This window comes from Aquarana catesbeiana, linkage group LG11 (genome assembly GCF_042186555.1).
Source record: "Aquarana catesbeiana isolate 2022-GZ linkage group LG11, ASM4218655v1, whole genome shotgun sequence".
Lineage (NCBI taxonomy): Eukaryota > Metazoa > Chordata > Amphibia > Anura > Ranidae > Aquarana > Aquarana catesbeiana.
In genome coordinates this window covers 54816745-54843882 of record NC_133334.1, presented here as the reverse complement: position 1 = coordinate 54843882, position 27138 = coordinate 54816745, and the positions used below count along the sequence as shown (strand labels likewise).

Here is a 27138-nt window from a genome sequence, read left to right as displayed (position 1 = left end):
GAAAATGTAACTGACAAAATCCTTTATAATGCCATTTGTTTTGATGCACCTGAAATGTAGGCTAGGGTCACACTATTGCAGGTGCGACAATCTGAGTTTTTCCCACACCGGAAAGGTGCTGCTCTTCACAGACCTGCAGGCCTGGCATTTATTTTTTAATGGCACCCCACGCATCTAAAAACGCAGCGCCTTGGCGGGTGCGGGAACTGTCAGGGAAGTCGCACGGTGCAAAAAACGCCAGTGCGATTTTCCAGCGGCTTATTCACTTGATGACCGGGCCATAGACAAAAAATGTCTACGGTTGGAAGTGGAATACTGGGGTCATGGCTGCCATAACCCCAGTATTGTTTTTTTCAGCCGGCAATTCTCTAACCGATAAAAGTGGTCCAGGCAGCGGATTTGCCACTGGATCACTTTAGAAGCCTCAGGAGGGGTCCCCCCCCCTCCCGCCAATTCCCAGGGGTTCTAGGACTTAACTGGATAATGTTTTTGATCACTTTTATTCCTATCACAAGAAACGTAAACATCTCTTGTGATAGAAATAAGCAGGACAGGTCCTCTTTATGGAGAGAGCTGGGGTCAAGAAGACCCCAGATCTCTCCTCTACAATGTAAAGCATTTGATTAAAAAATAATAATAATAATAAATAGATCTAATGCTTTTAAAAAAATAAAAATAAGTAAAAAAGGAAATTGCAATTGTTTACATTGGGCCAAAGTCAGAAGTGACGTCATGACTGAAACAGAGATAAATGAAAGCCTTCTTTCCTCCGCTCATCTCTTTTACCAGCCGCTGGATCGGGCTAACGAGAACCGATCCGGTGATTGCAGCTGCTGATAACAGAGATGAGCGGAGGAAAGGAGGCCTTTGCTCATCTCTATGGTCCAGGAGGACCGGAGCAACGTCATGACGTCACTTCCGATTCTGGCCCTATGTAAACAAGGACATTTTATTTATTTTTATTTTTCTTTAAAGCATTAGATCAATGTTTTTTTTTTCAATTTTTTTTTTTGATCTAATGCTTTATATTGTAAAGGAGAGATGTGGGGTCTTATTGGCCCCACATCTCTCCATAAACAGGCGCTGTCACTGCTTATTTCCATCACAAGGGATGTTTACATTCCTTGCATTCCTTGTGAAAAAAAATGTTTAAAGTGCTCCAGTCCCCCCATTCTCGCACGCAGTGGTGAACGCATACATAGGTCATGCCCACATATGTAAACAGTGTTTAAACCACACATGTGAGGTATCGCCACAAATGTCTGAGTGAGAGCAATAATTCTATCACTGAATCTCCTCTATAACACTAAACTATCAGCAGCGAGCATGAACTTTTCTGAATGGAGAATGCTAGCCTTGACTTGCTGGGAGGTATGCTGGGCCTCTGCAGAGAGACTACAGCTTCCAAGCAAGGGTCCACCCCCCTCTCGCCTCTGCCTCTCCTGGGCTCTCTGACCCCATCGGGGAGGCCGGGAGCGATGCGGCGATGGCTGCCCTGTACAGAGAGAGAGAGAGGAACTGACGTCGTTCCCCTCTCTTTGTAACCCTTGAAACCGGGAGTGACAAATAGTTTGTCACCTCCGGTCCCCCCCTTTTGTTTGCCTGGCCACCAGAGGCCAGGTAAGCAGCCGATTGGACCGATCTCTGCATGGGGGGGGGGGGGCAGAGGAGAGATTTGGGGTCTAATAGACCCCAAATCTCTCCATAAAGAGGACCTGTCAAGGCCCATGCTATCACAAGGGATGTTGTTTATCCGTTGTGATAGCAATAAAGTTAGTAAAAAAAAAAGTGTATAAAATAAAAATTTAAAGCGTCTCCGTGCCACCGTGCTTACGCGCAAATGCCAAAGCATACGTTACTACCGCACGCATATGTAAACGGTGATCGCACCACTTATGTGAAGTATCGTCGTGAACATCAGAACGAGAGCAATAATTCTAGCACCAGACCACCTGTGCAACTCTAAACTGGTAACCTGTAAAGGCAATTAAAGCGTTGCCTATGGAGCGTTTTAAACACCGTAGTTTGCCACCATTCAACGGGCAGACGCAATTTTAAAGCGTTACATGTTAGGTATCTATTTACTCGGCATAACTTCATCTTTCACATTATACAAAAAATTTGGGCTAACTTTAATGTTTTGGTTTGTTTAATTCATGAAAGTGTTTGTTTTTTTTTTCAAAAACATTGCGTTTGAAAAACTGCTGCGCAAATACCGTGTGACATAAAAAATTGCAACACCCACCATTTTCTTCTTTAGGGCCTCTGCTAAAAAAATATATAAAATGCTTGGGGGTTCTAAGTAATTTTCTAGCAAAAAAGTACATTTTTACATGTAGGAGCGAAGTGTCAGAAATGGCCCGGGCACGAAGTGGTTAAATGATTTAAACAGGAAGTTCATTAGGTTTCCTTTGCTGTAACTGTATGTAGAGTTCAGTGTTTGCGGGAAAAATTTAACTGACAAAACCCTTTATAATCACCTTTAGTTTTGATGTAAGTAAAATGTATTAAAGCGGAACTAAACCCTTCAACAGCTAACTGTCACATTTTCTTGTGCTTTCACCCAAACTGTCAAACCATCAAATGGCTGGAGTCATAACTGATCACATGTGCAGCACCATGGTAGTTGCAGATCAAACAGAGGCCAAGATGGCAGCTTTCTTGGCTAAAAAGGACAGGAAGTTTTAATTCCGCTTGGAATCATCTTAATACATTTCAGGTGCAACAAAACAGATCAGGGTTTTGTCAGTTAAATTTTCCCGCACTCGCCGAACTTTACATACAGGTCAGATCTGGCAAAGGAAGCCGACAGAACTTCCAGTTTAAATCATTTAACCACTTGCCACCCAGGCCAATTCTGACATTTCTTTCCTACGTGTAAAAATCTCAATTTTTTTGCTAGAAAATTACATAGAACCCCCAAACATTATATATGTTTTTTTTAGCAAAGACCCTAGAGAATACAATGGCAGTCGTTGCAACTTTTTATCTCGCACGGTATTTGTGCAGCAATTTTACTAAGGCTTTTTTTTGGAAAAAAAAAAAGAGTTTTGTGCTTTAACCGCTTGCCGCCTGCCGGCCGTCATATGACAGCCAGGTGGCACGGCTCTCGTTCTGGGCAGGCGTCATATGACATCCGTCCATTTAAACAGGGAATGCGCGCGATCGCGTGCATCCCTATACCTTCGGTGGCGGCGTGTCACAGAGACACCGCTCGCCACCGAGGGGGGTGAACAGCCATTGGGCATGGCTGTTTACCACGTGATCGGCCGTGATGAAGTCACGGCCGATCACAGATGGTACCGCCCCACTTTACACTGCGCATGCGTGCGATTGTGAGCGTGCTGCACGTGCGCGTCGGTGGCATCGTGTTCCCGGTAACACTGCTCGTCACCGACGCTAGTAAACAGCCATTGGCCGGCGGCTGTTTACCACGTGATTGGCCGTGATCCTTTCACAGCTGATTACTAAATGTAAATACAGAGCGGTAACGAGATGTTAGTGGCTCTTCCCTCCTCACACACCAATTGTGTGTGAGAAGGTGATTGCGGTAACATCTTACCGCTTACAGTGTACACCAACCACACTGATCCCCCCCCCCCCCCCCCCCCCCAATAAAGAGGACCTGTCGCCACCCATCAAGGTACCGGTCACAGTCCATCAGAGTAGCCGAGTACTTGTCACGGTCCATATGAGTACCCGAGTACCTGTCACGGTCCATATGAGTACCCGAGTACCTGTCACAGTCCATATGAGTACCTGTCACAGTCCATATGAGTACCTGTCACAGTTCATATGAGTACCGAGTACCCGAGTACCTGTCACCAGGCCATCAGAGTACCCGAGTACCTGTCACCAGGCCATCAGAGTACCCGAGTACCTGTCACCAGGCCATCAGAGTACCCGAGTACCTGTCACCATCCCATCAGAGTACCCGAGTACCTGTCACCATCCCATCAGAGTAACCGAGTACCTGTCTCCAGCCCATCAGAGTAACCGAGTACCTGTCTGCAGCTAATCAAGTTACCCGAGTACCTGTCTCCAGCCCATCAGAGTACCCGAGTACCTATTTGCAGCCCATGCTTCATAGTATATACGTTGGGGTGTTTTTATTTTTTTTCCACATTTTCCAAAAACTTCTGGAAAAAAATGAACCATTCAAAAGACTCATTATGCCTCATAGATTATACGTTGGGGTGTTTGCTTTCCAAAATGGGGTCATTTTGTGGGCAATTCCATTGTCCTGGTGCTCCAGGGCCTTCAAAAGTGTAGTGTAATAGGTGGTTGAGAAATAAATGTGTCATTTATGCACGTAGAAGGTAGAGGCTTCGCTCTGTGCCGTTCTCAGTGGAAGATAATGACCCGGCATGCAGAGGATACAGAAATGGCACACATAGTGTGCCGTTAAACAATATTCGGAATGCGCAAGCGCGCCTGACATCACTCAACATTGCAGGACGATTTCTATGGTACCGGAAAAAGTGAGTGAACTTTCACAGCCATCAACCATGTGAGTTGCTAAATGTTGTACCTTCATTAAAGTGGTTGTAAACCCTCCTCTACAACTCGCTGCCTGTGAAAATTTACTCACTGTTTCAGTTGCCATAGAAATCGTCCTGCAATGTTGAGTGACGTCAGCCGCGCTTGCGCATTCCGTATATTGTTTAATGGCACACTATGTGTGCCGTTTCTGTATCCTCTGCATGTCGGGTCATTATCTTCTGCTGAGAATGGCACAGAGGGAAGCCTTGCAATGCTGAACTCTGATCCTCTCCTTCCTGGTTCTCCCACCTTGTGACAGTATAAGATGTTATACGCATGCACGATATTCGGACAGGGAAACAAAGTAAGGGTGGAAATTACGTCCACAAACGATTCAGCAAACAGGAGTAACAATGGCGCGGCCAATACCCGGAAGAGACGAGATACTAAAAAAGCTAAATAAGGTATTTTCAGACCTCATTTTTGGCCTATTTTAATGTGTATAGCTTTGCAATACCTTACAGCATCTATATATTTAAAAAAAAAGAAAAATCGGACGGGGTTTACTTTCTCTTTAACCACTTCAATACAGGGCGCTTATATACCTTCCTGCCCAGGCCAATTTTCATCTTTCAGCGCTGTCGCACTTCGAATTGACAATTGCGCGGTCATGCTACACTCTGCCCAAACAAAATGTTTATCATTTTGTTCCCACAAATCGAGCTTTCTTTTGGTGGTATTTAATCATCACTGGGATTTTTATTTTCTAAACAAAAAAGACTGAAAATGTTTTTGTTTCCGTTACAAAACTTTGTAAATAATTACGTTTTCTCCTTCACTGACGGGCACTGATGGGGCTGCACTGATGAGGTGGCACTGATGGGCACTAATATACGGCATTGATGGGCACTGATAGGTAGCACTTATGGGCACTGATAGGTGGCGCTGATATGCAGCACTGATGGGCACACATAGGTGGCACTGATAGGTGGCACAGATGGGCATTGATGGGCACTGATAGGTGGCACTGATGTACACTGATGGATGGTACTGATGGACATCGCTGATTGGCAGGCATTAGTGTTTGGCACTGATTGGCATCAATTATGGGCACTGGTGGCCATGGGTGGCATACCTGGTGATCACAAGTGGTGGGCATCCCTGGTGGTCCTGGTGGCATCCCCGGTGGTCCAGTGTAAGCATCCTTGAGGGGGGGGGGCTGCGCTAATAATCAATCAGCACCGACACCCCCTGTCAGAGGAGCAGCTGATCGGTTCTCCTCTACTCGCGTCTGACAGACGCGAGTGAAGAAAAGCCGATACATGGCTTTTCCTGTTTAAACTGTGATCAGCTGTGATTGGACACGGCTGATCACATGGTAAAGAGTCTCCGTCAGAGACTCTTTACCTATATCGGAGTTGCGGTGTGTCAGACTGACACGTAGGGTTGCTACCTCATCCCTTTAAAACCGAGCACATATTAATTACACAGTTTCTGTGGCTGATTAAGGTGATAATTAAACTCACTTGGTGCCTTATCTGCATGAAATTAGCCTCAGAACCTGTGTAATTAATATGTGTTTGGGTTTAAAGGGATGAGGTGGCAACTCTACTGACATGCCGCACCACCTATCGTCGTGCTGCATGCCCCCGTGGGCACGCGCCGGCCAGTTATCCTGATCACGTCATATGATGTTCAATCAGGATAACAGAACCACTTTGCCGCCGTTGTTTTGCTATATGACAGGTGGCAAGTGGTTAAATGTAACCATATTATTCCACGTAGAGGCGCCTGTCTTCTCTTTTATGCTCAGTTGTGACTTGGCGCTACTTATATCAAGTCAAAATTTATGAAAACATTTTGCTTGTCTTGCAAAACCCTCTTAAACCAATTTACTTTCAAACCAAGGTTTTACTGTAATATGAAGACCTACCTTACCAGCCAATTAATTTGTATACAATCAAGCAATGACTGGAGGTTACCTTCAGTGAACGCTGCGTGTCAAAACAGTGAGCGATCCAAAGATAAAAACAGATGTCTGATATGCAGATCTTGACTTTACCTGTTATAATCAGGCTTGGCTCCTCCCACTTGCTGAGCTTTTCTGAATGGAGCAGCTGGTAGAGCTGAATTTATGCTTAGTCAACATAGACTGTGGCCTAGGATGACATGGCTGCCTGGGGTGGCACATAGCCGACATTTCATATATATTAAAGAATCCAGACTGACAACCCGGCTGTCTTGTGGGTTCTCTACTCTTCCTGCAAAAATTGAGTGTTTGCTGATGGAATTGTGTGCTGTGGATTGTAGTTCATCCACTCTGCCTCTGTACGCCTAGAATGGACCTGCCGATAGAATAGGTCAATAGTTTACCCTACTCCTTAGTTGTAAGTTCTAGGTGTCCTGACGCAGAGTGGGCAAGATTTCACTTTTAGTGTCTCTGGCCTTGGCCTTCAGTACATGACCAGGGTAAGGGTAAGATGGCACTTGGCTTAGGGGGTCAGGAAGTATAATCCCAGCCCTGGTGGCAATGGCTATCAATGTCTTCATGTCTCCATGTCACCCATCGATAGACATGAGCTGGTCCTGATATCTGTATGAAAACTGCTAAATAGAGAACTTTTATCTCATGTCTGTAAGTACCTTTAGAAAAATGAGTAATTGCTTTGATAATGTTTTGCTGGTATTTTGTTTTATCCCCATAGGTTTGTAGGATAGCCCCAAAATAGATGCAGCATCACAAGTATGTGCCCTGCACTCCAAACAGAGCTGAAGCCAGAGGTATGTCTCTTTGTCTACCTATTATTATTATTATTATTATACAGGATTTATATAGCGCCAACAGTTTACGTAGCGCTTTACAATTTCTCTCTTCTCCTTTATTGTTTTGCCTTTTTGCTTTTCTTTTATATACACAAACCTGTTTCATGTACTTTAAATAAAAGGTGAATATCAGGCCCAAAAATATCCCAAACCGGCCCCATCCCACACTGGCCCAATCCCCATTTAAGTACAGAATAAAATCCATAGTTCAGAAGACTATGTAAGCCAAAATACACAACACTATTCCAAAAAACAGTCATATTTAAGACTATGACAAGTAATTTGCATATGCTTATTTTTTTTTTTCCAGCATTACATTTCCATAGCAGTATATCCCTTTTTCTGGTATTGACCATGAAAACAATAGTATTAGGCATGACATGAGTAAACAGATTTGTTTGCTGTATTTTTTTGGGTCCTTTGCTCCAGGTATTTGGCTTCCAATAACAAGGCATTTTCAAGATAACCCTTGCTATCAAAGCCATGTATAATGAATATGATGCAATTTCTGATAAAGTAGGTGCACACCCAATGCAAACAGGGCCAGAGATACAATGACTTGCAGCTTACTAGGACACACAGTAATAAAGCTAAGTAAACTAGGAGCTGATTCTGTATTCTTCAGTCCACACAAAGGTCCGTAATTGTCTCTTGTATAGATCTTTGTCTGTTCCAACTTGTTTATTTTTTGTTTCCAAGGTGGGAAATAGTAGTTACTATAACCTAGTGTGCATACAGTGGCTGTATATTCCACAGCTAGGGTGACAATGCATGGCCCTGTTTGAAAATTGTCTCCAGTAATTAGTTCATGTAGGGCTTCCAAAGAGAGTAATAAGTGATAATGAGCACAGGTGATTTTGCATGAACCAATGTCCCACCACCACCATATTTTTCTATTGCCAGGCCTGGTAAAATAAAGAGCTTTATACACTAAGCTTGGGCTGGCTAGCTGGCTTAATTCTTACCGGTGAGGTTGAAATTACATGTGTTTGGCCAGATGGTCAAGGGGTAACATGGCGTGTCAATTTCTTGCACTATGCTGGAATAACAATGACAGTGGTGGGCAAATTGGGGACACTGCCAGTAAAGCACATTTTTACCTTTGTCACAAATTCCTACCCTTGCTCTCTTCTTCTTTTTGGTCATTCACACTCCTGTCCTGTTATGTTCCTCTTAGATTATCAGCAGAGCATACTAGGAAGCTATTGTGGGGTGTAATGAGAAGTGTGGAAAAGGAGATAAGAGTCATGTTAGAGTGGCAAAGCCTGACACGCCTCGGCCAGATATGATCCAGGCCCCGGAGCTTTCGTTCTAACGTCACTGCTCCAAACCTAAGAGGGCCATTCTCTGATCAAAATTCACCTGGTTCAGCAAGGACTGGCCGAATTTCAATCAGTGTGTAGTCATCCCCACTCGACAGAAAACGATTCTTTTTGATCCTTCTGTTGAAGGGACAGGTTGGAAAATTTTCCCATTGATCAGTGTCTGAAGCCAATCAGATGCAGCTGCTGATCAGTGTCAATGCCACTGTCAGAACACAATGTCCCTGTGGGGAAGGAGGGGATTCCTCCATCCACCTTGATTGTGTGAATGGAGGAATCCTTTTTTTTTTTTTTTTTTTTTAATATTTATTTATTTATTTATTCCACTGACTGGACACAAAAAAGAACAGTTTATGGCCAGCTTTACCATCCACCACCCCTATATCTCCCTGTGTAGCTAATCTTCCCTGTGTATAAACAACTTGCATGACTCCTTCTCTGCAATCATCCGTCTTCAGGTTACATAGTATTTTATAAAAGCATATCAATCAGCGCAAAAATATATGATGAACTAATAAGCAGCTGTACAGTCAGGGTCAACAAACCAAATCCCTGCTAAAATAATAATAACATAATTAGTGCAGCGCTATAACAATAAATCTGGAAAATGTTCATAAAAGTTCCCAAAAAGAGTGTCCACTCATGATTCCTTATTCATACAGGTGACAATGTTCAGAGCTTCCACCACTGGTATCGCTAGCAGCTCACCTCACAACATGGACCCCTGATTGAAGAGGTGGGTCAAATGTGCCTTCCCATAAAAGGTCAATATACTTGAAATCCACATCAGTAGGTTGTATCACCACCAGCGGCTGTATAAGGCATGGTTATATGACCCCAGTCTCCTTAATGTAATATGCCAAAACTCTGTATGGTTATATGTCGCTCTTCCAACAGGTCATCCTATACTCATATAGAACCCCACACATAATCAAACATCAAGGTCAATGAATGTCGAGCAATACAGAATATAATCTTGCACTAATCTAGTTGACGTCACTTTGCCTTCATCCCAGTCAATGCTTTTTGAGAGGGAACGCATTGGATTGGAGCTAGAAAAGTGATGTCAACTAGACTAGTGCAAGATTTTATCCCATATTGTTCAAATTCATTGACCTTGATGTGTAATTATCTGTGGGGTTCTATATGAGTATAGGATGACCTGTTGGAAGAGCGACATATAAACATACAGAGTTTTGGCATATTACATTAAAGCGGGGGTCCACCTATCTATCGTTTTTTTTTTTTTTTTGAGTTCATTCACAAACTTTTCTTCTCAGCATTACATACTCACATATTGTGTGTAATATGTCCGCCTGTGTCAGATTTCGTCGGAAAGAATAACTTATATTATTCACTGCAGGCGGTTTCCATCTTCATTGTGGGCATTTGAAGCCCACAAGCATTTGTTTCCTGGATGTGGTGAATGCTGTGCTCCCAGCATTCACCGCTCATTCCCGCACATGCTCAGTGGCATCCTGGGAAGCCTGAGACTAGCTCCCAGGAGTCTGGGAGAGGCTAGAAACACACGCCTACTCCCACGGGAGGAGAACCAGGAAGTGCAAAGAAGAATAGAAAAATAAAAGGTAATTACGGCGATTTAAATTTTTTTAAACGGCATGTCAGCATCTAGGCAAGGAAGAGAATACATACAGATATTGTTCAAAATTTGGGTGGAACCCCGCTTTAAGGAGACTGGGATCATCTGACATATGCCTTATACAGCCGCTGGTGGTGATACAACCTACTGATGTGGATTTCAAGTATATTGACCTTTTATGGGAAGGCGCATTTGACCCACCTCTTCAATCAGGGGTCCATGTTGTGAGGTGAGCTGCTAGAGATACCGGTGGTGGAAGCTCTGCACGTTGTCACCTGTATGAATATAGGAATCGTGAGTGGGCACTCTTTTTGGGAACTTTTATGAACATTTTCCAGATTTATTGTTATAGCGCTGAACTAATATTGTTATTAGGTTGCACAGTATGGCCCATTTCCTGCAGAAGTGATTTAAAATTTAAAATGTTGACAGTTTTAAAAAAATAATGGCTAGAGCAGAGCTGATATAGAATATATATTTTATATTTAACCATTAAATTATAAAGGGGCTTTTATAACAATTAAGCAAAATTGTTTTTTATTAGCTATGTTTTACCAAAACAACAATTTGTCTCCAAGTCCTCCTTTACACGGTCGATTATCTGCACACACCAGATTCCGGAGGCAAGAATCATTAGTGACTCCTTGGTCTGTACAAAGCAATGACAGGCTGACAGCAGCCATCACTGTTCCTATATATCTATTCATATATATATAGTATGTCACAAAAGTGAGTACGCCCCTCACATTTTTATAAATATTTTATTCTATCTTTTCATGTGACAACACTGAAGAAATGACACTTTGCTACAATGTAAAGTAGTGAGCGTACAGCTTGTATTACAGTGTAAATTTGCTGTCCCCTCAAAATAACTCAACACACAGCCATTGATGTCTAAACCGCTGGCAACAAAAGTGAGTACACCCCTAAGTGAAAGTGTTGGACCTCCTAAAGATTTGAATGGTTGTCCTTTTGGAGTAAGAAGTGCTGATGATAGAACTTCCCTCCATTTCTCCTTCCATCTTTTGAAGCACTCTTCTTTTATGTACTCCGCATCCAGAACTTCGGGACGGTCCTGCACAGTGGGGACCGACACATACCCTTGCTTAGCAGGGGATTTTCGAACAGATGGAAAATGTTCCTTGATAAAGTTCAGGATGTCTTCTGCTCTGGCACCACGTATCTTTTTTCATATTTTTTCTTATTGTAGTATTTCATTTTAACCAAAGTTGTTGGTTGACAATAACGTAAATATAAACACGAATGTGAGAGAAAACGCTCAATTAAACACGTGAAAAACGATGCAAGAAAATGCTTTTATAACGAGCTCAAGGTAAAACGATGTTTACTTCAGTGAAACAACTACCACTTTGAACCGTGCCTTCCCTCACTGCTATTTATAGCCTAGCCACTGTGACATCATAGTGGTAAGTCACATGACCAAAAGGGGCAGGGCCTGTGAGCAATGACTTTTTTTTTTTTTTTTTTTTATGAACCTTTAAGCAATTCAGCTCCAGAGCAATTTATTTTTCTTTGTCGCATACATGTAAAAATCCAAATTCTTTTTTTCCACGTAAAATTTTTGTTTCATGTGATATTTGCACAATTGTTTTTTAAACGCACATTTTCCGGAAATAATATAATCAAATAAATTTTAGTGCACAATCACACCATATAATATAACATTTTTGGTTAAAATATAAAAGATGAGGTTGCATCGAATAAATAGATACCTAACACTTTTTTTTTTAACTGAACCTTTAATACCACATAAAAATGCTGCATTTGTGTATTTTTATGCAGCACAACACACCTCACCTATGTGCTGCAGTGCATAGATGTGAATTATGTGTCATTTTATGACACTTCAATAAAGTTGAATTATAAATATTCAGTGTGATGCATTGTAACAATGGATGGAATAATATATAATAAATAAAAGGTCATAATTTAGTATTGTATCCTTAAGCTGGCCATAAATTGAACAAGTTTTTTTTATTCAATTTCCTTTAGATTTCTGTTTAACTAGGTAGTGGAAGGACCTGCCTGATTGCATACAAATTGAAAGAGTTTAGGTTTGACCTCATATTATCCGGTTTTGGTAAATCTAAAAAATAATTGTACAAGAAAAGTGTATAATGTATGGCCAGCCTTGTGCTGGCTGCACACGGTACAATCTGATTGTACAATCTCATTTTGATCCACTAACAATGATGTAATATAAATGACTGTGCGATTGGATTGAACTTGGATTGTGTAGGTTCCTCTATATATTACATTGATTTGGTAAATGTAAATGTGATTCTACAATCAGATTGTAGTGTGTATGACATCCCTTAGTATTACATAGGGCTAGATGGGCTGATCACAGTGGGTGGTATTCATAGTCACAGGATTATTTAGCACTCTGGGAGTAAACACAGCATGGTTACAATAGCAACCAGAGTTCTTTTTCCGTGAGATTACACCTGAACTGGGGGAGGGGCTAAAGGAAGTCCGGTGCCAGGTTTTGTTAATCGGCCTCATGGAGATCGTATTTATTTATTTTTCACAAATACATTTATTTTTTAATAAAAAAATACATAACTTGTGTTTTTATTGAATAAAATAAGTCATCCCCTGATTGGCCCTAAGGTAACCATAGTTACTTTTAATTAACCCCTTCCTCCCTGCTTTCTTCAGATTTTTGTTTTTTTCCTTCATACATCAAATATAAAACTTTGTGTTCCTTAAAGAGGAGTTCCAGCCTGTAATAAAAAAAAGGAAAAGTCAGCAGATACAAATACTGTAGCTGCTGACTTTTAATATAAGGACGCTTACCTGTCCAGGTATTCCGTGATGTCGGCACCCCTAGCCGATTCTTCCATCGGCTTCGGGTGCATGAGCCGGCATCCTTACTAAGGGAAGCAGGAAGTGATGCTTGCGGCTTCACAGCCTGTTTCCTACTGCGCATGCATGAGTCATACTGCACTTTCTGAATGGTCCTGCTGTCTTCTGGGACCTGTGTGTGTCTCAGGAGACAGCAAGGGGAAGGAGGAGGGGTCGGAAATTCCATAGATCGCCACAATCGTTGTCCAGCGATCTTACCCAGAAGTTCGAGCGGGTACCTGGTTTTGACTGATATCCCCTCCTCCCAAAGTGCCAAGTGGCAGTGGGGGGGGGGGGGGGGGGGGTGGTGCGAACAAGTGGAGCTTCCATTTTAGGGTGGAGCTCCGCTTTAAGGCGTGGATCACACCAATGTGTTTTTTGGTGCTTTTTGCAGAACAGTCCATTTATCATGGTTTCCTATGGGACACGTTCACATCTATGCTTTTTTTCAGCCACTGCATCTTTGAAAAGGATCAGGGACTTTTTAAAATGCAAAACAGTGCTTTTTTTTGCTTTTTTGGTTCAATAGACTTCATTGGAGAAGCTGAAGAAAAGGGTGTAGTGCGATTTTGCTGGGATTTTGCAGCGATTTGCGTTTTTTTTAATCCACCCAACCACAACTAGGCAGTTGAGCCATAGTTTTACTTCCTCCTGACGACCGTACAACCACTAAAGATACAGCTGCTCATGGCTATACACATGCCATGGCCATGATGCTGTACTTTGCGGGTGCGGCAAAACTTAAACAACGTGTCGCTTTGAGTGGTGATGCAGCCTGCTAAATGTGACTAATGCAGTTTTATGGAGTCTTGCCAGAACCACACCACGACCACGTGCAATTATAGAGCTAAATAAGGTGGTGAAAAGGCGACATATCACCTCCTCACAACCTGGCAGGGAGAGTGATTGGTGCAGTAGGGGGGCAATTACTGGAAACAATACCCTGTATAGATCTCTCTGCAGCAGCTAAAAGCTGGTTGCTCCCCCCCCCCCCCATTGGCTTTCAGCTACTGCAGAGAGAGCCATACAATGGGCTGGTTCCAGTAGCAGATTCCCCCCTACGTCACAGTTCCCCCTATTTACTTTACAGTCCCCCCTTTACTTCAAAGATCCCCCTTTACATCACAAATCCCCCTTTACTGCACAGATCCTTCCTTTACATCACAGATCCCCCTTTACGTCACAGAGCCCCCTTTACATCACAGATCCCCCTTTACTTCACAGATCCACCCTTTACGTCACAGATCCTTCATTTACATCACAGATCCTTCCTTTACGTCACAGATCCTTCCTTTACGTCACAGATCCTTCATTTACATCACAGATCCTTCCTTTACATCACAGATCCCCCCTTTACATCACAGATCCCCCTTTACTTCACAGATCCTTCCTTTACTTCACAGATCCCCTCTTTACATCACAGATCCTTCCTTTACATCACAGATCCCCCTTTACATCACAGATCCCCCTTTACATCACAGATCCCCCCCTTTACATCACAGATCCCCCCCTTTACATCACAGATCCCCCCTTTACATCACAGAACCCCCCTTTACATCACAGAACCCCCCTTTACTTCACAGATCCTTCCTTTACTTCACAGATCCCCCTTTATATCACAGATCCCCCCTTACATCACAGATCCCCCCTTACATCACAGATCCCCCCTTACATCACAGATCCCCCCTTTATATCACAGATCTCCCCTTTATGTCACAGCCCCCCCTTATGCTAGTCTATAGTTTTTCATTGATTTTCATTTTGCGATACTATTGATATATTGCTGCAGTTCCGCGTACTTTTTTAAACACTCCAGCCTGGCTGCATCCAATGCCTCAATTCTCCTTTGAACACGTTTGCCATCTTGGAATATCTGGATTTTCTGAAGTTGTGCCTTTCCTTTCCATGCTTAGAGTTTTGGATTCAGTCAGCGGTATCCTGGAACACTTCGGAGCCCGATCCCTCTTTTCTGTACACAACTTCTGCAGCAATTCATACTTTGCGCTTCTCTCCTCACAAGACATCTTCACACAATCTGCTGATTACATGGGTTTTAGGTCTCTGCGGAATGGCTGGTCACTTAATTGTTCCCTTTTCTGTAGGGTTCTGGACTTATATTTCTCATTTTTGTCCTGGATGAGCTGGTTCAAATTTTGAAGCGTCACGACTTGAACGCCTAGTAGAAATCTTTTTCTGTGTACAGGCTGGTTTGGTTTTAATACTAGTTTGTTTTTCAAGGTACTCAGGAGTGCCTGATTGGCCGGCCTTTGTTTTTTTCTTCTTGGCATATTTTTCCTTTGTGAAGACCTTTAGTGCCTCTAGTGCCGCGTACACACGGTCGGACTTTCCAGCATACTTGGTCCGGCGGACCAGAGTCCGCCGCACAATCTGACCGTGTGTAGGCTCCGGCTGACTTTTTTTCCCCAAAAGTCCGCCGTACCTAGATTTAAAGCATGCTTTAAATCTTAGTCCGCCGGACTCAATTCCTGACGGAAAGCCCGTTCGTCTGCATGTGTCTGTATGCTGGTCCGACGGACCAGATACGACGCAAGGGCAGAGTACTGCATTTCGCGCTCGCTGCAATAGGAAAAACAAATTTTCCTATTGCGGCGAGTGCGGGGCATCCCAGGCCCTTAGGTCTGGTATGGATCTTAAGGGGAACCCCCCCTACGCCGAAAAATCGGCGTGGGGTCCCCCCCAAAATCCATAATAAGAGGGCCCCCAGATCCCGGCCCCCCACCCTATGTGAATGAGTATGGGGTACATGGTACCTCTACCCATTCACCTAGGGAAAAAGTGTCAATAATAAAACACACTACACAGGTTTTTGAAGTAATTTATTAGACAGCTCCGGGGGTCTTCTTTTCCGGCTTTGGTGGTCTTCTTCCGACTTCGGGGGTCCCTCTTCTCCCGGCGTCCATTTTTGATGGCTCAAATTGCACTGCATCCACACCAAAAAGGTGCAGGCACCTTTTTTTTTCTTTTTAGTTGCACTAGAACCAGATTGCATGGTTGTTTTATACACATGCGATCTGCTTCAGGGAAACGCACTGCATTTGAGACCTGCTTTTGGGGTGTCGTTAACTTTGAATTGACACCCGCAGTAGATCACAAAAGCAGTGCATTTGCAGTGCAGTGCGGGAAACGCATAGGGTTCGCAGCGTTTCCCGCATCGCACTAGTATGAACCGAGGCTGAAAGCTCAAATTGTACCACATCAGGTGCAGGTACATTTAAAAAAAATTTTTTTTTAGCCTGCACTAGAACCAGATCATATGGTTGTTTGTACCCATGCGATCTGGTTCAGACAACCGCACTGTGTTTGCAAACTGCTTTTGGGGTGTAGTTTTGAATTGACACCTGCAGTAAATTGCAAAAGCAGTGCAGGAAACAATTGGACGAGGTGGAGAGGCGAGACAGTGACATCATCTCTCATGAAATTATTGAGAAAATGAAAAGCCATCGCTGAATGGCGCCCGTGCTGAGTGGCAGACCTCCTGTGTTCAGAATGCAGCAGGGAAGCCACTCAGCGCGGGACCTGGAAGTTAGTGGAAATCACTGGAGCATTTGTGTTTACTACAGTGATTTCCACTTAAGAGGGATTCTACAGGTATGATATATTCACTTGCCGGTGTTCTGTCGATATGTGTCCGCCGTCGAAAAGTGCCCGCACATGTGCAAAACTAAAGGGCACTCCAGCTGAGTTGCCGATCAGCTAGAGTGACGTTCCATAGCGCCATGCACACATCGTAGGAGCCTTTTTTCGACGGGAGATACCATTTCTCGGGCACAATTGAATGCTATGCAAGCAGCGGATGGACATCGTATTTGTCATATTGTGCCTTTGCTGTTGCACCGCGGGTTTACAGCGAGGCCCAATCTGACATATTATATATATATATATATATATATATATATATATATATATATATATATATATATATAATGTTGCATATAACAAACGCCCCAATTTAGTTTCAGGGGAAAAAAAAATTTTTTTAAATACTTTTTTTTAAATAAACCACTTTGAAGCAAAATAACGGTCAGTGAGCATCAATGCAGCCTGATTAGTGCCCATCTGCAGTCTCAATGCAGCCTGATTAGTGCCCATCTGCAGCTTCAGTAAAGCCTGATCTGTGCCCATCTGCAGCCTTGCTCCTCATTGCAGCCTAATCAGTGCCCATCTGCAGCCTTGCTCCTCACTGCAGCCTAATCAGTGCCCATCTGCAGCATTCCTCCTCACTACAGCCTGATCAGTGTCCATCTGCAGCCTTGCCGAAATAGACAGAGCCGGATCTCCTGTGTACTCGGCTCGGCGTCCCGCCCAGTCCTGTCCCTTGGTCCGGATCCTATGATGGACATAAAGCCGGTCCAATGACAGGACGTCAATGCTAGGAGCCGTCCAGGGCGCGGGACTGAACCTGACTGCGAGCAGAGCTGAGTACATAGGAAATCCGGCTCTGTCTATTCTGGCGGTGCTCGTCCCCTCCTTCCCCTCGGTGGCAGCCTATATTGGCGTATAACACGCATACACGATTTAAGGGGGAAAAAGTGCGTGTTATACGCCAATAAATACGGTGTGTGTGTGTATATATATATATATATATATATATATATATATATATATATATATATATATATATTTAGCAGAGACCCTACAGAGTGGCGACCATACATTTTTTATGTCGCACAGTATTTGTGCAGCGGCTTTTCATATGCAATCTTTGTGGAGCAAATGCACTTTAATGAATTTTAATGCAAAAAACACAATATATAAGCCAGTTTTTTTGTATCAATAAAAGATGATGTTACGCCAAGTAAATGGGTACCTAACATTTCACGCATTAAAATTGTGCACGCTCGTAGAATGACGACAAACTACTAAAGTTAAAAAGCTCCATAGGAAACACTGTAAAGATTTTTACAGGTTACCTGTTTAGAGTTACAGAGGAGCTCTACCGCTAGAATTATTGCTCTTTCTCTAACTTTTGCGACGATACCTCACATGTGTTGTGCAAACGTTGTTCACTTATGTGCACACGACTTGCGTATGCGTTCACTGTTGCACATAAGCACGGAGCGATGAGGTGCTTTATTTTTACACTGTCCCTGTAATTTTTGTTTTGTGATCACTTTTATTCCTTTTACGAGGAATGTAAACATTCCTTGTAATAGAAATAAGGATGACAGGTCTTCTTTATGGAGAAATCTGGGGTCAAGGAGACCCCAAATCTCTCCTCTACCTTTTTAAAAGCAAAAGATAAAAAAAAAAAAAAAATGTGATCTTTTGCTTTAAAAAAATGGTTTACTTCCGCCCTAGACCATGACGTTGCTTCGGTCTTTCAAGATCATAGAGGCGATCAGAGATGATCTGATCTCTGGTAACCTCTATGGCCAGCTGTGAAAACTGTCAGATCATTTCACGGGCGCACCGGTAAAAAAAAGAGGTGGGGGTAAGGGAGGATGACCCCTCCCACTGCTTCTGGAAGCAATCCAGCGGCTAATTAGCTGCTCGGATCACTTTAATGAGAAAGCCTATTGCCGGCTGAGAAAATAATTACTGGGGTTATGGCTGATATCTTTAGCCATAACCCCAGTAAACCACGTGCAAGCCGCAAGTGTGTGTGTGTGTATATATATATATATATATATATATATATATATATATATATATATATATATATATATATATATATATATATATAATATACCGTATTTATCGGCGTATAACACGCACATTCATTTTAAGAGGGAAGTTTCAGGAAAAAAACCTACATTTTAAATAAGGAACTTTGAAACAAAATAAGGGTCAGTGCCCATCTGCAGCCTGACCATTGCCATCAATGCAGCCTAATCAATGCCCATCTGCAGCCTCACAAGTGCCATCAATGCAGCCTCATCAGTCCACATCAATGCAGCAGCCTCACCATTGCCATCAGTGCAGCAGCCTCACCATTGCCATTAGTGCAGCAGCCTCACCATTGCCATTAGTGCAACAGCCTCACCATTGCCATCAGTGCAGCAGCCCCACCATTGCCATCAGTGCAGCAGCCTCACCATTGCCATCAGTGCAGCCTGATCGAACAGAACAGTGGTCCAATGGCGGCCCAGGAGACAGTAGTTTCTATTACAGAGGCCGCCAAGTAAACAGGAGATTCTCACTGAATGTAATCTCATCCACCCCGCTCCCTGTCCCCTCTGAGGCAGCTAAAATTGAAGTATTGGCGTATAACACGCACGCGCTATTTGCACCCGATTTTCATGGTGAAAAAGTGAGTGTTATACACCAATAAATACAGTGTATATATATATATATATATATATATAATATATACGCATTGCGGTCATGGATATACATTGGTCCAAGCTGGGCAATTGTACCTATGTAAAAATATCCATTCTTGGAATTCATCTTTTAAAGGACACAAATAACAGATCAGATTTAGGCACATGCATTTGTTGAGCATAAAAATATACTGTATTTTGTGTTGTTTTGATCAAAACAGCTGAGCGGCTTCCCCCATGTACATTGATTACAGGGGGTCGCTTGCCTGGAACTGCTGCCATTCACAGAATGCCTTGGGATTTGTTCATTGTGATGTCACCATCCTGCTTCTCCCCCTTGTCCAGTCAGAGAACACCTTTTATTCAATAAAAAAGGCTTTCTGTGAACGGTGGCAATGCTGAGTGAGCGACCTCCTTATGGCTACTGTGCTGAAGAGAAGCCACTTAGCACAGGGCCTGGAAGATCGCAGCTATTACTGTAGTAGTGTTAACTACTACAGGGTTTTCAGCTTCCACAGCGATTACTCAGGCAAGAGATTTGCATGCCTGAATTGCTCCAGGCTGGGCCATGTAACTATGCAATAAAATCATACCTAGAGTTCAGTTTTTTTTATAGTTCATATTGCATGTAATGTACTGCCATCATAGTGCATAGCGCTAAAATGATCTCGTTGTTGAGCCCATTATATCCAATTTTGCACTATTTTTGAGCACTTTTATATTAGAGCTTTGCTATTCACATATACTATGTATGTATTTTATCATTGCAACCATTATTTTTCTGCAGCTTCTGACTGATCCATATGACAGCTTCATGCAGCATCACCTGAAATATTATGGCTATTTTAAAGGTAGGTGCACATCATAAAGTCACTGTCGGAAACATACAATAACTCATCTTTGCTATATAAAAACACAGTCCAACTAAGAAAAGTGTTTTAAATAAAAAGCAGATCAAAAGCCAAAATATTTTTGTAGTGGTAAAAAGAGTAGGGAAGTGGTTAGAATCTCTGTGCCTTTTGGCAAGGCTATATTCACTTCCTGTTTTGGGGACAAAACAGGAAGTGAGAAGAATTAACTACAAAGTAAGTGGAAACTCCCTCATGAACAGCTGTAACTGAAAGAGCTGTCCCCAGATTTCCTCTCACCCTGTGGTGAGGAAAAACTGCAAATTTTTGGATTGAAGATGGAAATCACTGAAGTTGACACCACTACACTCAGCTTCCGGGTCCCGCGCTGAGCGGCTGCTCTCCTGCAATGCTTACACAATAGCTCGACTGCTTGGCCCGGGTACCATTCAGACAATGCATTGCGTTCTCTGAACAAATGCAAAGCTGTCTCTAATTGATCTGATGAGGTGGAGAGGCGGGGCAGTGACATCACGCTTTCTACCTCATCCAATCAAGGAACGCTTTGCAAAAATTAACAGAATACAAAGCATTCTCTGAATGGCGTCTGTGCTGAGCAGCCTTCCTTCTGTTATTGCTTAGCAGAAGTGCAGCCGCATTGTGAAGGACCCGGGAGCAAGTGGATTTCAAGCTTCCAGGGGCATTGGCCAGGTATGGCATATAAATAGTTACATCCTAGTTGTACCAGTGTAACTATGTATAAAATACCCCATGCATGGAATTCTTCCTTTTAAAAGAGAAATATGGAAATACTTTTTTTACCTAGGTGGAGCACTGGGCTCTGGAGGGGGTGGGAGCAGCCAGCTCAGGCTGTCAACGGCTCAGTGAGAGGCTGGGCTAGGTGCCGGTTCAGGTATGTGCACGGATCCCAACCATATGGTCGCGATCTTGCCCGAGCCGGCTCTGTGATGTCAGGCGACAGTGGGCTTCAGTCCGCTGTCTGCTGAAAACGGGCCACAGGAGTGCAGAACAAATTGCACTCCTGTGATCCACAGAAGAAGTACAGCCAAATGAGCTCTGGCTGTACTTCTCCTTTATTGAGCTTCAACAGTAAAAAAACAAAAAAATGCACATACATGAGAACACAAATGTGTGCGTTGGGTGCACACACACATATAAAAACAACAGGTGTGCCACACATATTAGGTATCACCATGCACCCTAGAGTAAGAGAGCACAAATTCTCGGGTCATCATTCAATGTTAACAGGAGTTTGGGTTCCTGGAGAACTGGACCGACTTGTCACTCAGTCACCAGTTCTATAGAAGGGACGGACTTCACCTAAATGAGGATGGTGCAGATCTGATGACCGAAAAGTTAGAGGGTTTTTTTAACCATTTCCCACTCGCCGTATGCAGAATGACGGCCGGGAAGTGGCTCTGTTATCCTGACTGGGCGTCATATGACATCCAGCAGGATAACACGCCGGCGTGCACCCGTGGGGGGCGCGCAGCGCGGCAATCGAGGGTGCGGCGTGTCAGTATGACACCCCGCATTTCCGATCGTGCTAAGAAGCCTCTGTCAGAGGCTTCTTACCACGTGATCAGCTGTGACCAATCAAAGCTGATCATTGCGTGAACCAGGAAGTGCCGGTAAACTGCATTTCTCGGCTCGCGCTGACAGGGAGAGCCGATCACCGGCTCTCCCTGTCAGAGGGGGGGTCTGTGCTCATAATCAGCATATTGATTATCAGCAGAGCCCCCTCAGATGTGCCACAACACCTTTTAAAATGTGCCCATAAGCTGTCAGTCAGTGCCCCATAAAAAAACATATCAGTGCTAATCAGTGCCCACCACAGTGCCAGTCAGTGCCCATCTCAGTGCCCAGCAGTAAAACCTGTCAGTACCTCAACATCAGTGCTACCCATCAGTGCCACTTGTCAGTGCCAATCAGTATCACCTATTTGCCAATCACTGCTGCCTGTCAGTGCCCATCACAGCTGCCTGTCAGTGCCCATCACAGCCTCCAGTCAGTGCCCATCAATGTCACCTATCAGTGCCCCTCAGTGCTGCATATCAGTGCTGCATATCAGTGCCCATCAATTCTACATATCAGTGCTGCCTCATCAGTTCCCGACTAAATTGTATAACCAAAACGAAGGAAAACTTTTTCTTTTTCAAAAATTTTGTTCTTTTTTAGTTTGTTTAGCAAAAAATAAAAAACACAGAGGTGATCAAATACCACCAAAAGAAAGCTCTATTTGTGGGAACAAAATGATAAAAATTTTGTTTGGGTACAGTGTAGCATGACTGCGCAATTGTAATTCAAAGTGCGACAGAGCTGAAAGCTGAAAATTGTCCTGGACGGGAAGGGGCGAAAGTGTCTGGTATTGAAGTGGTTAAATTAGGCGATGGTGGGGGGGGGGGGGGGGGGGCAGAGATACAGATAGTCAGCAATGAACATATTCCATGGGGTAGTATTGGGGGCATTAGTGGTAGGTTGACTAAAGCACATAAACCCTGTTAGAGCAAAGAGCAGAGGTGAAAAAGGGCACCCCTGCCTGGTCTCTCTAATATAAAAGGATCTGAAAGGGCCCCGTTAATCCTAACCCTTGCCTTAGGAGCCGCATAGAGCAACTGCACCCAGGAGAGGAAGAAGTCTCCAACTTGAAATTTGCACAACACTGCCCAAAGGTATCTCCACTCAACGCTATCAGAAGCCTTGGCAGCGTCAAGGGAAAAAAACGCTCTATTACTCAGATTATCCACCGGAAGCTTGAATACAAATATTCAAGGCTGTGGACCTAGCAGGTATAAAACCCGATTGGTCCAGATGCACCAGGCCAGATACCACACTCGCCAGTCTGGTTGCAAGTACCCTAGCTAGCAAATTAATATCAGTATTAAGAAGAGAGATGGGTCTATAAGAATCTGGCAACAGTGGGTCCTTTCCAGGCTTGGGAATCACTACTATGACTGCCTCATTCATGGAATGGGGGAGACATCCACATTTAAGGGCTGCATTGAAAGTATCTAAGAGGGAGGGAAGAAGAGACTCCCCATACCTCTTATACATTTCTGCTGGAAGACCATCAGTGCCTGGGGATTTGCTATTGTCCATCGCCGCCGCGGCCTCAGTCTCATTCAGCATTTTACGAGCACTGGGGGATAAAGTTGGGAGAGGGCATTGGTCCAAAAATTGCACCAACTCCTCCTCCGTGGGATCAACCTTAGAAGAATATACATCCTGATAGAAATCCCTAAATACAGATGGCATCTGTTCCAAGTCACAGATAAGTACCCCCGTAGAGTCACGGATAGCATCTATATGTGACTTAGCTTGTTGTGAGTGAGATAGCACAGCCAACAAGTGACCCATGCTCTCCCCTTCCTCAAAGTATCTCTGCTGCAGGAAAAATCTCTTCTACGCAGCAGTGAGCACAACTTGTCGGTATAGAGTCTGAGCTTCTAGCCAGCTACGTTCAGAATTCTGTGAGGGATTGGCAATATAAAATTCCTCCGCTTTCTTGATCGTATCCAACAGCGTGAATTCTCACTCTCTAGTACTAGTTTTAATAGAGGAAATTTGTTGAATAAGAAGGCCCCTAAGGTGCGTCTTAAGGGTACCCCGTAGAAATCCCATTGCCGCTGAATCTTTATTATGTTTTAGAAAGTCAGCAATCGCTCTGGGTATAGGGTCTGTGGATAGAAATAGTTGTAGCCAGAAAGGATTTAATTTCCAAAGTCTCTCCCCAGTAGTACCCGAAACAAAGATCTGTGCTCCGAGGAGGGAGTGTTCAGAGATGCTACGTGGGATATATTCAATCAAATAAACTTTACTCATAGCTAGAGGATTACATAAGCAGAGATCAATATGGGACAGTGCTCTATGTGTTGAGGAATAGCAGGAGTAGCATTTCCTATCAGGATATCTGTTCCTCCATACATGCCCCGAGCTCAGCTCCATAATCAGTCTGGCAAATGGGGTATGACCCCGAGAGTCAGCAGCGCGTCCACTGTGAGGTGACCATCTATCCAGGGTTTTGTCTAAGAGGTTATTAAAATCTCCCATGACCCAAATGGGCACAGTAAATGGGGCTATAAACTGTGCTAAGTAATTTAAAACCTCGGAAGAGAAAGGGGGAGTGACATAGACATTTGCAATAATGCACAGCATACCAGCCAATTTAAATAGTAGAAAAATAAATCTGCCTTGGTCATCCACTTGAGAGCAGACCAGAGTAAAGGTTATGTCATTAGAAATTAAAACACTAACTCCCCTGGAGTAGGATGAGTGAACTGAGTGAAACTGCACCTGATAGACCCGGTGTTTAAGTACAGACAGTGTAGTAGATTGGAGATGCGTTTCCTGCAGGCATATCAACGCAGAGCCATACAATCTAAGGGCAGAAAAGAGCGCCTGCCATTGCACTCCATCCCCCAGTCCCCTCACATTCCAGGAAAGCAGGTTATATTTAACCGTCACAGAACCAGTGCATTAAGAGAAAAGGGCATAATGAGCCATTCCAGTAACACATTAAACAAAAGGTATGATAGAGCTGTAGTAGATATATGCCCACTGTACATATAGTGACAACAGTGATGCGTAAGCTGCATGCATGTAGGCCAGTGCAGGACTGCGCACCCAACACATTAACAGACATGCATGGGATATCTCAGAGTTGGTCAGTGATGAAAGAGAACCTGAACACTCTGCAAACTGTAGGTTGTAGTCCCACATAAGGCCTTCATAGTATATAATGAAGAAGGCATAATAACTCAAAACAAAAAAAGAAAAAAGTGGCCTAGCAGGCACCCAGTGGGCATGCTCAACCACAAACATAGAAGAGAATGCCTCTTTGCCAAAAGTTTCCAGGAGCCAGTGTTCAATAAAGGCAACAGGGGTTTTCCCCTCAGCTCACTCTGGAATATCCACAGCCCTCATATTATTTCTCCTGAGTCTGTTTTCCATATCTTCCAAGCGTGCAGTGTGGCTAGAGGTGAGATTTTGCACTTGGCACACCTCATGCTGTAATGGCGCCACATCATCCTCAATGTTACTCATGCGGCCTTCTAGTGCAGCCGCACGATCCCTCAATTTTTGCATATCCTGCCGGATCAATGCAACTTCTTGCTTTACACCTTTTAATCTCTGTGGTCAGGTGGGTGAGATTAGTATTACAGGAGGAGACTGCAGCAAAGATCTCTCTAAGCGTGGGTTCTGGATCTTGTCTCATGTATATTAGGATCATTGCTAGATAGCAGGAGTACTCTGTGTCTCATAGCAGTTGTGCTGGATCCTCCATCCACGCTGCCTCAGTCTCAGTTTCTGCAGGAGGGTTAGCAGTAGCCTGCGCCAGGCCTTTAGTCGATTTGGCCGGGGTATCCTTAGGCAGCAACTTGGCAAAAAGCTTCTGGGCAGCTTTTTTTGCTGACTGGGAGGAACAGGCGTCATCTTAGGCTGCATGGTCTGGGTCTACGTGGAGGTCTTTACCCCATTTGGACATGTTGAAATCAGCCAAGGGTTGTATCAAACGATAGCCGGGAGTCACTGATCACAAGGCTGAGCGGCAGCGGTGGGTGTGAGGAGATTGCAGGATAATTGTCAGGAGTCTCGGCGGAGAGAGCTCTCAGTGCGCCCTACTCCATGCGGCGCAAGCCACGCCCCCCCTATAAACTTTATATACATTTACAATATATATATATATATATGTATATAATTTAAAACTATGTTTATTGCAGAAAAAAAAGTGAAAGAAGAGGAGATTTTATTGCGTCCAGCCCGGAGAAACAGAAAGAAGGAACAAACCCCTACAGACAGCGATTCAGACAGATTCTCCCGTGACCAGAAGAAACTGATTTGTAAGTCCAACAAAAGTCCAGAGGCCTGGGAATTTTGGCCTGAGAGGTTTTCCATGATAGGGACAATTTCCTGTGGGTTAAAGAAAAGGCAACACACAAAAGAGGTGTAATTTTAAAAAACTTTACATAGCTATCCATTCATCAAATTTGCATGTAAATGAATTCTGTGTAAATGGGGCAAAATTAAATGTTCTCAGACTATATTCTCTGCAGACTAAATGTTCTTTATTGGAAAAAACAGTGTGAATGTAGAAAATCTCACATTATGGCCACCAAAGTAGAGCTAAACAGCATACTTTTTTTCCTTTTGATACTCAGCACCATCTAGTGGCCATAAAGTGCTATTTTCCCCATTCTCTCTTGAATTGTTGAATTTTATTGAATTCTATCTGCAGAGAATATAGCCCAAGAACATTCTATTTTGCCCCATTTGCACAGAACAAATTTAAATGCAGTTCCAATGGACGAAAACTATGCAAATTATTTTCTATGTACACCCCAGAGTATGCTGCAGAGTCACAGTGAGTGGGGGCCATGGTGAAAGATCAGTGCTGTGGTAAAGAACGTGGATTATACAGTATATGCTATGGGGGATCGTAGGAGTTGTATTGTAAAAGATTGGGGCGGCACAGTGGTGTAGTGGGTAGCACTCTCGCCTAGCAGTAAAAAGGGTTGCTGGTTCGAATTCCAACCACAACACTACCTGCCTGGAGTTTGCATGTTCTCCCTGTGTCTGCGTGGGTTTCCTCCGGGTACTCCGGTTTCCTCCCACACTCCAAAGACATGCTGGTAGGTTAATTGGATCCTGTCTAAATTGTCCCTAGTATATGAATGTGAGTTAGATTGTAAGCTCCTTGAGGGTAGGGACTGATGTGAATGTACAATGTATATGTAAAGCGCTGCGTAAATTGACGGCGCTATATAAGTACCTAAAATAAATAAATAAAAATAAATTAAGCACCTTCCAAGCTGAACATGATTACTGATGCTCAGGGAAAATTATATGAACGCTTGAATAAAATAACATGACATTATCACAAATAATACTTC

The 27138-nt window shown here is 43.5% G+C and overlaps 1 protein-coding gene across 4 annotated transcripts in view; it reads left to right on the top strand.

The window, feature by feature from the left end:
- Window positions 1–27138, top strand: part of AGBL2 (AGBL carboxypeptidase 2) — a 95050-nt gene that overhangs the window by 2372 nt on the left and 65540 nt on the right. For 3 of the 4 annotated variants that reach the window (XM_073604427.1, XM_073604425.1, XM_073604429.1), the window contains exons 2-4: window positions 7188–7263; window positions 20167–20230; window positions 25969–26088. In XM_073604427.1, coding sequence (XP_073460528.1) covers window positions 7228–7263; window positions 20167–20230; window positions 25969–26088 — 220 coding nt within the window. In that variant the 5' untranslated portion in view covers window positions 7188–7227. Of the gene's footprint in view, window positions 1–7187; window positions 7264–11018; window positions 11142–20166; window positions 20231–25968; window positions 26089–27138 lie in introns of those variants that run through there. The other variant, XM_073604428.1, reaches the window with a different exon arrangement.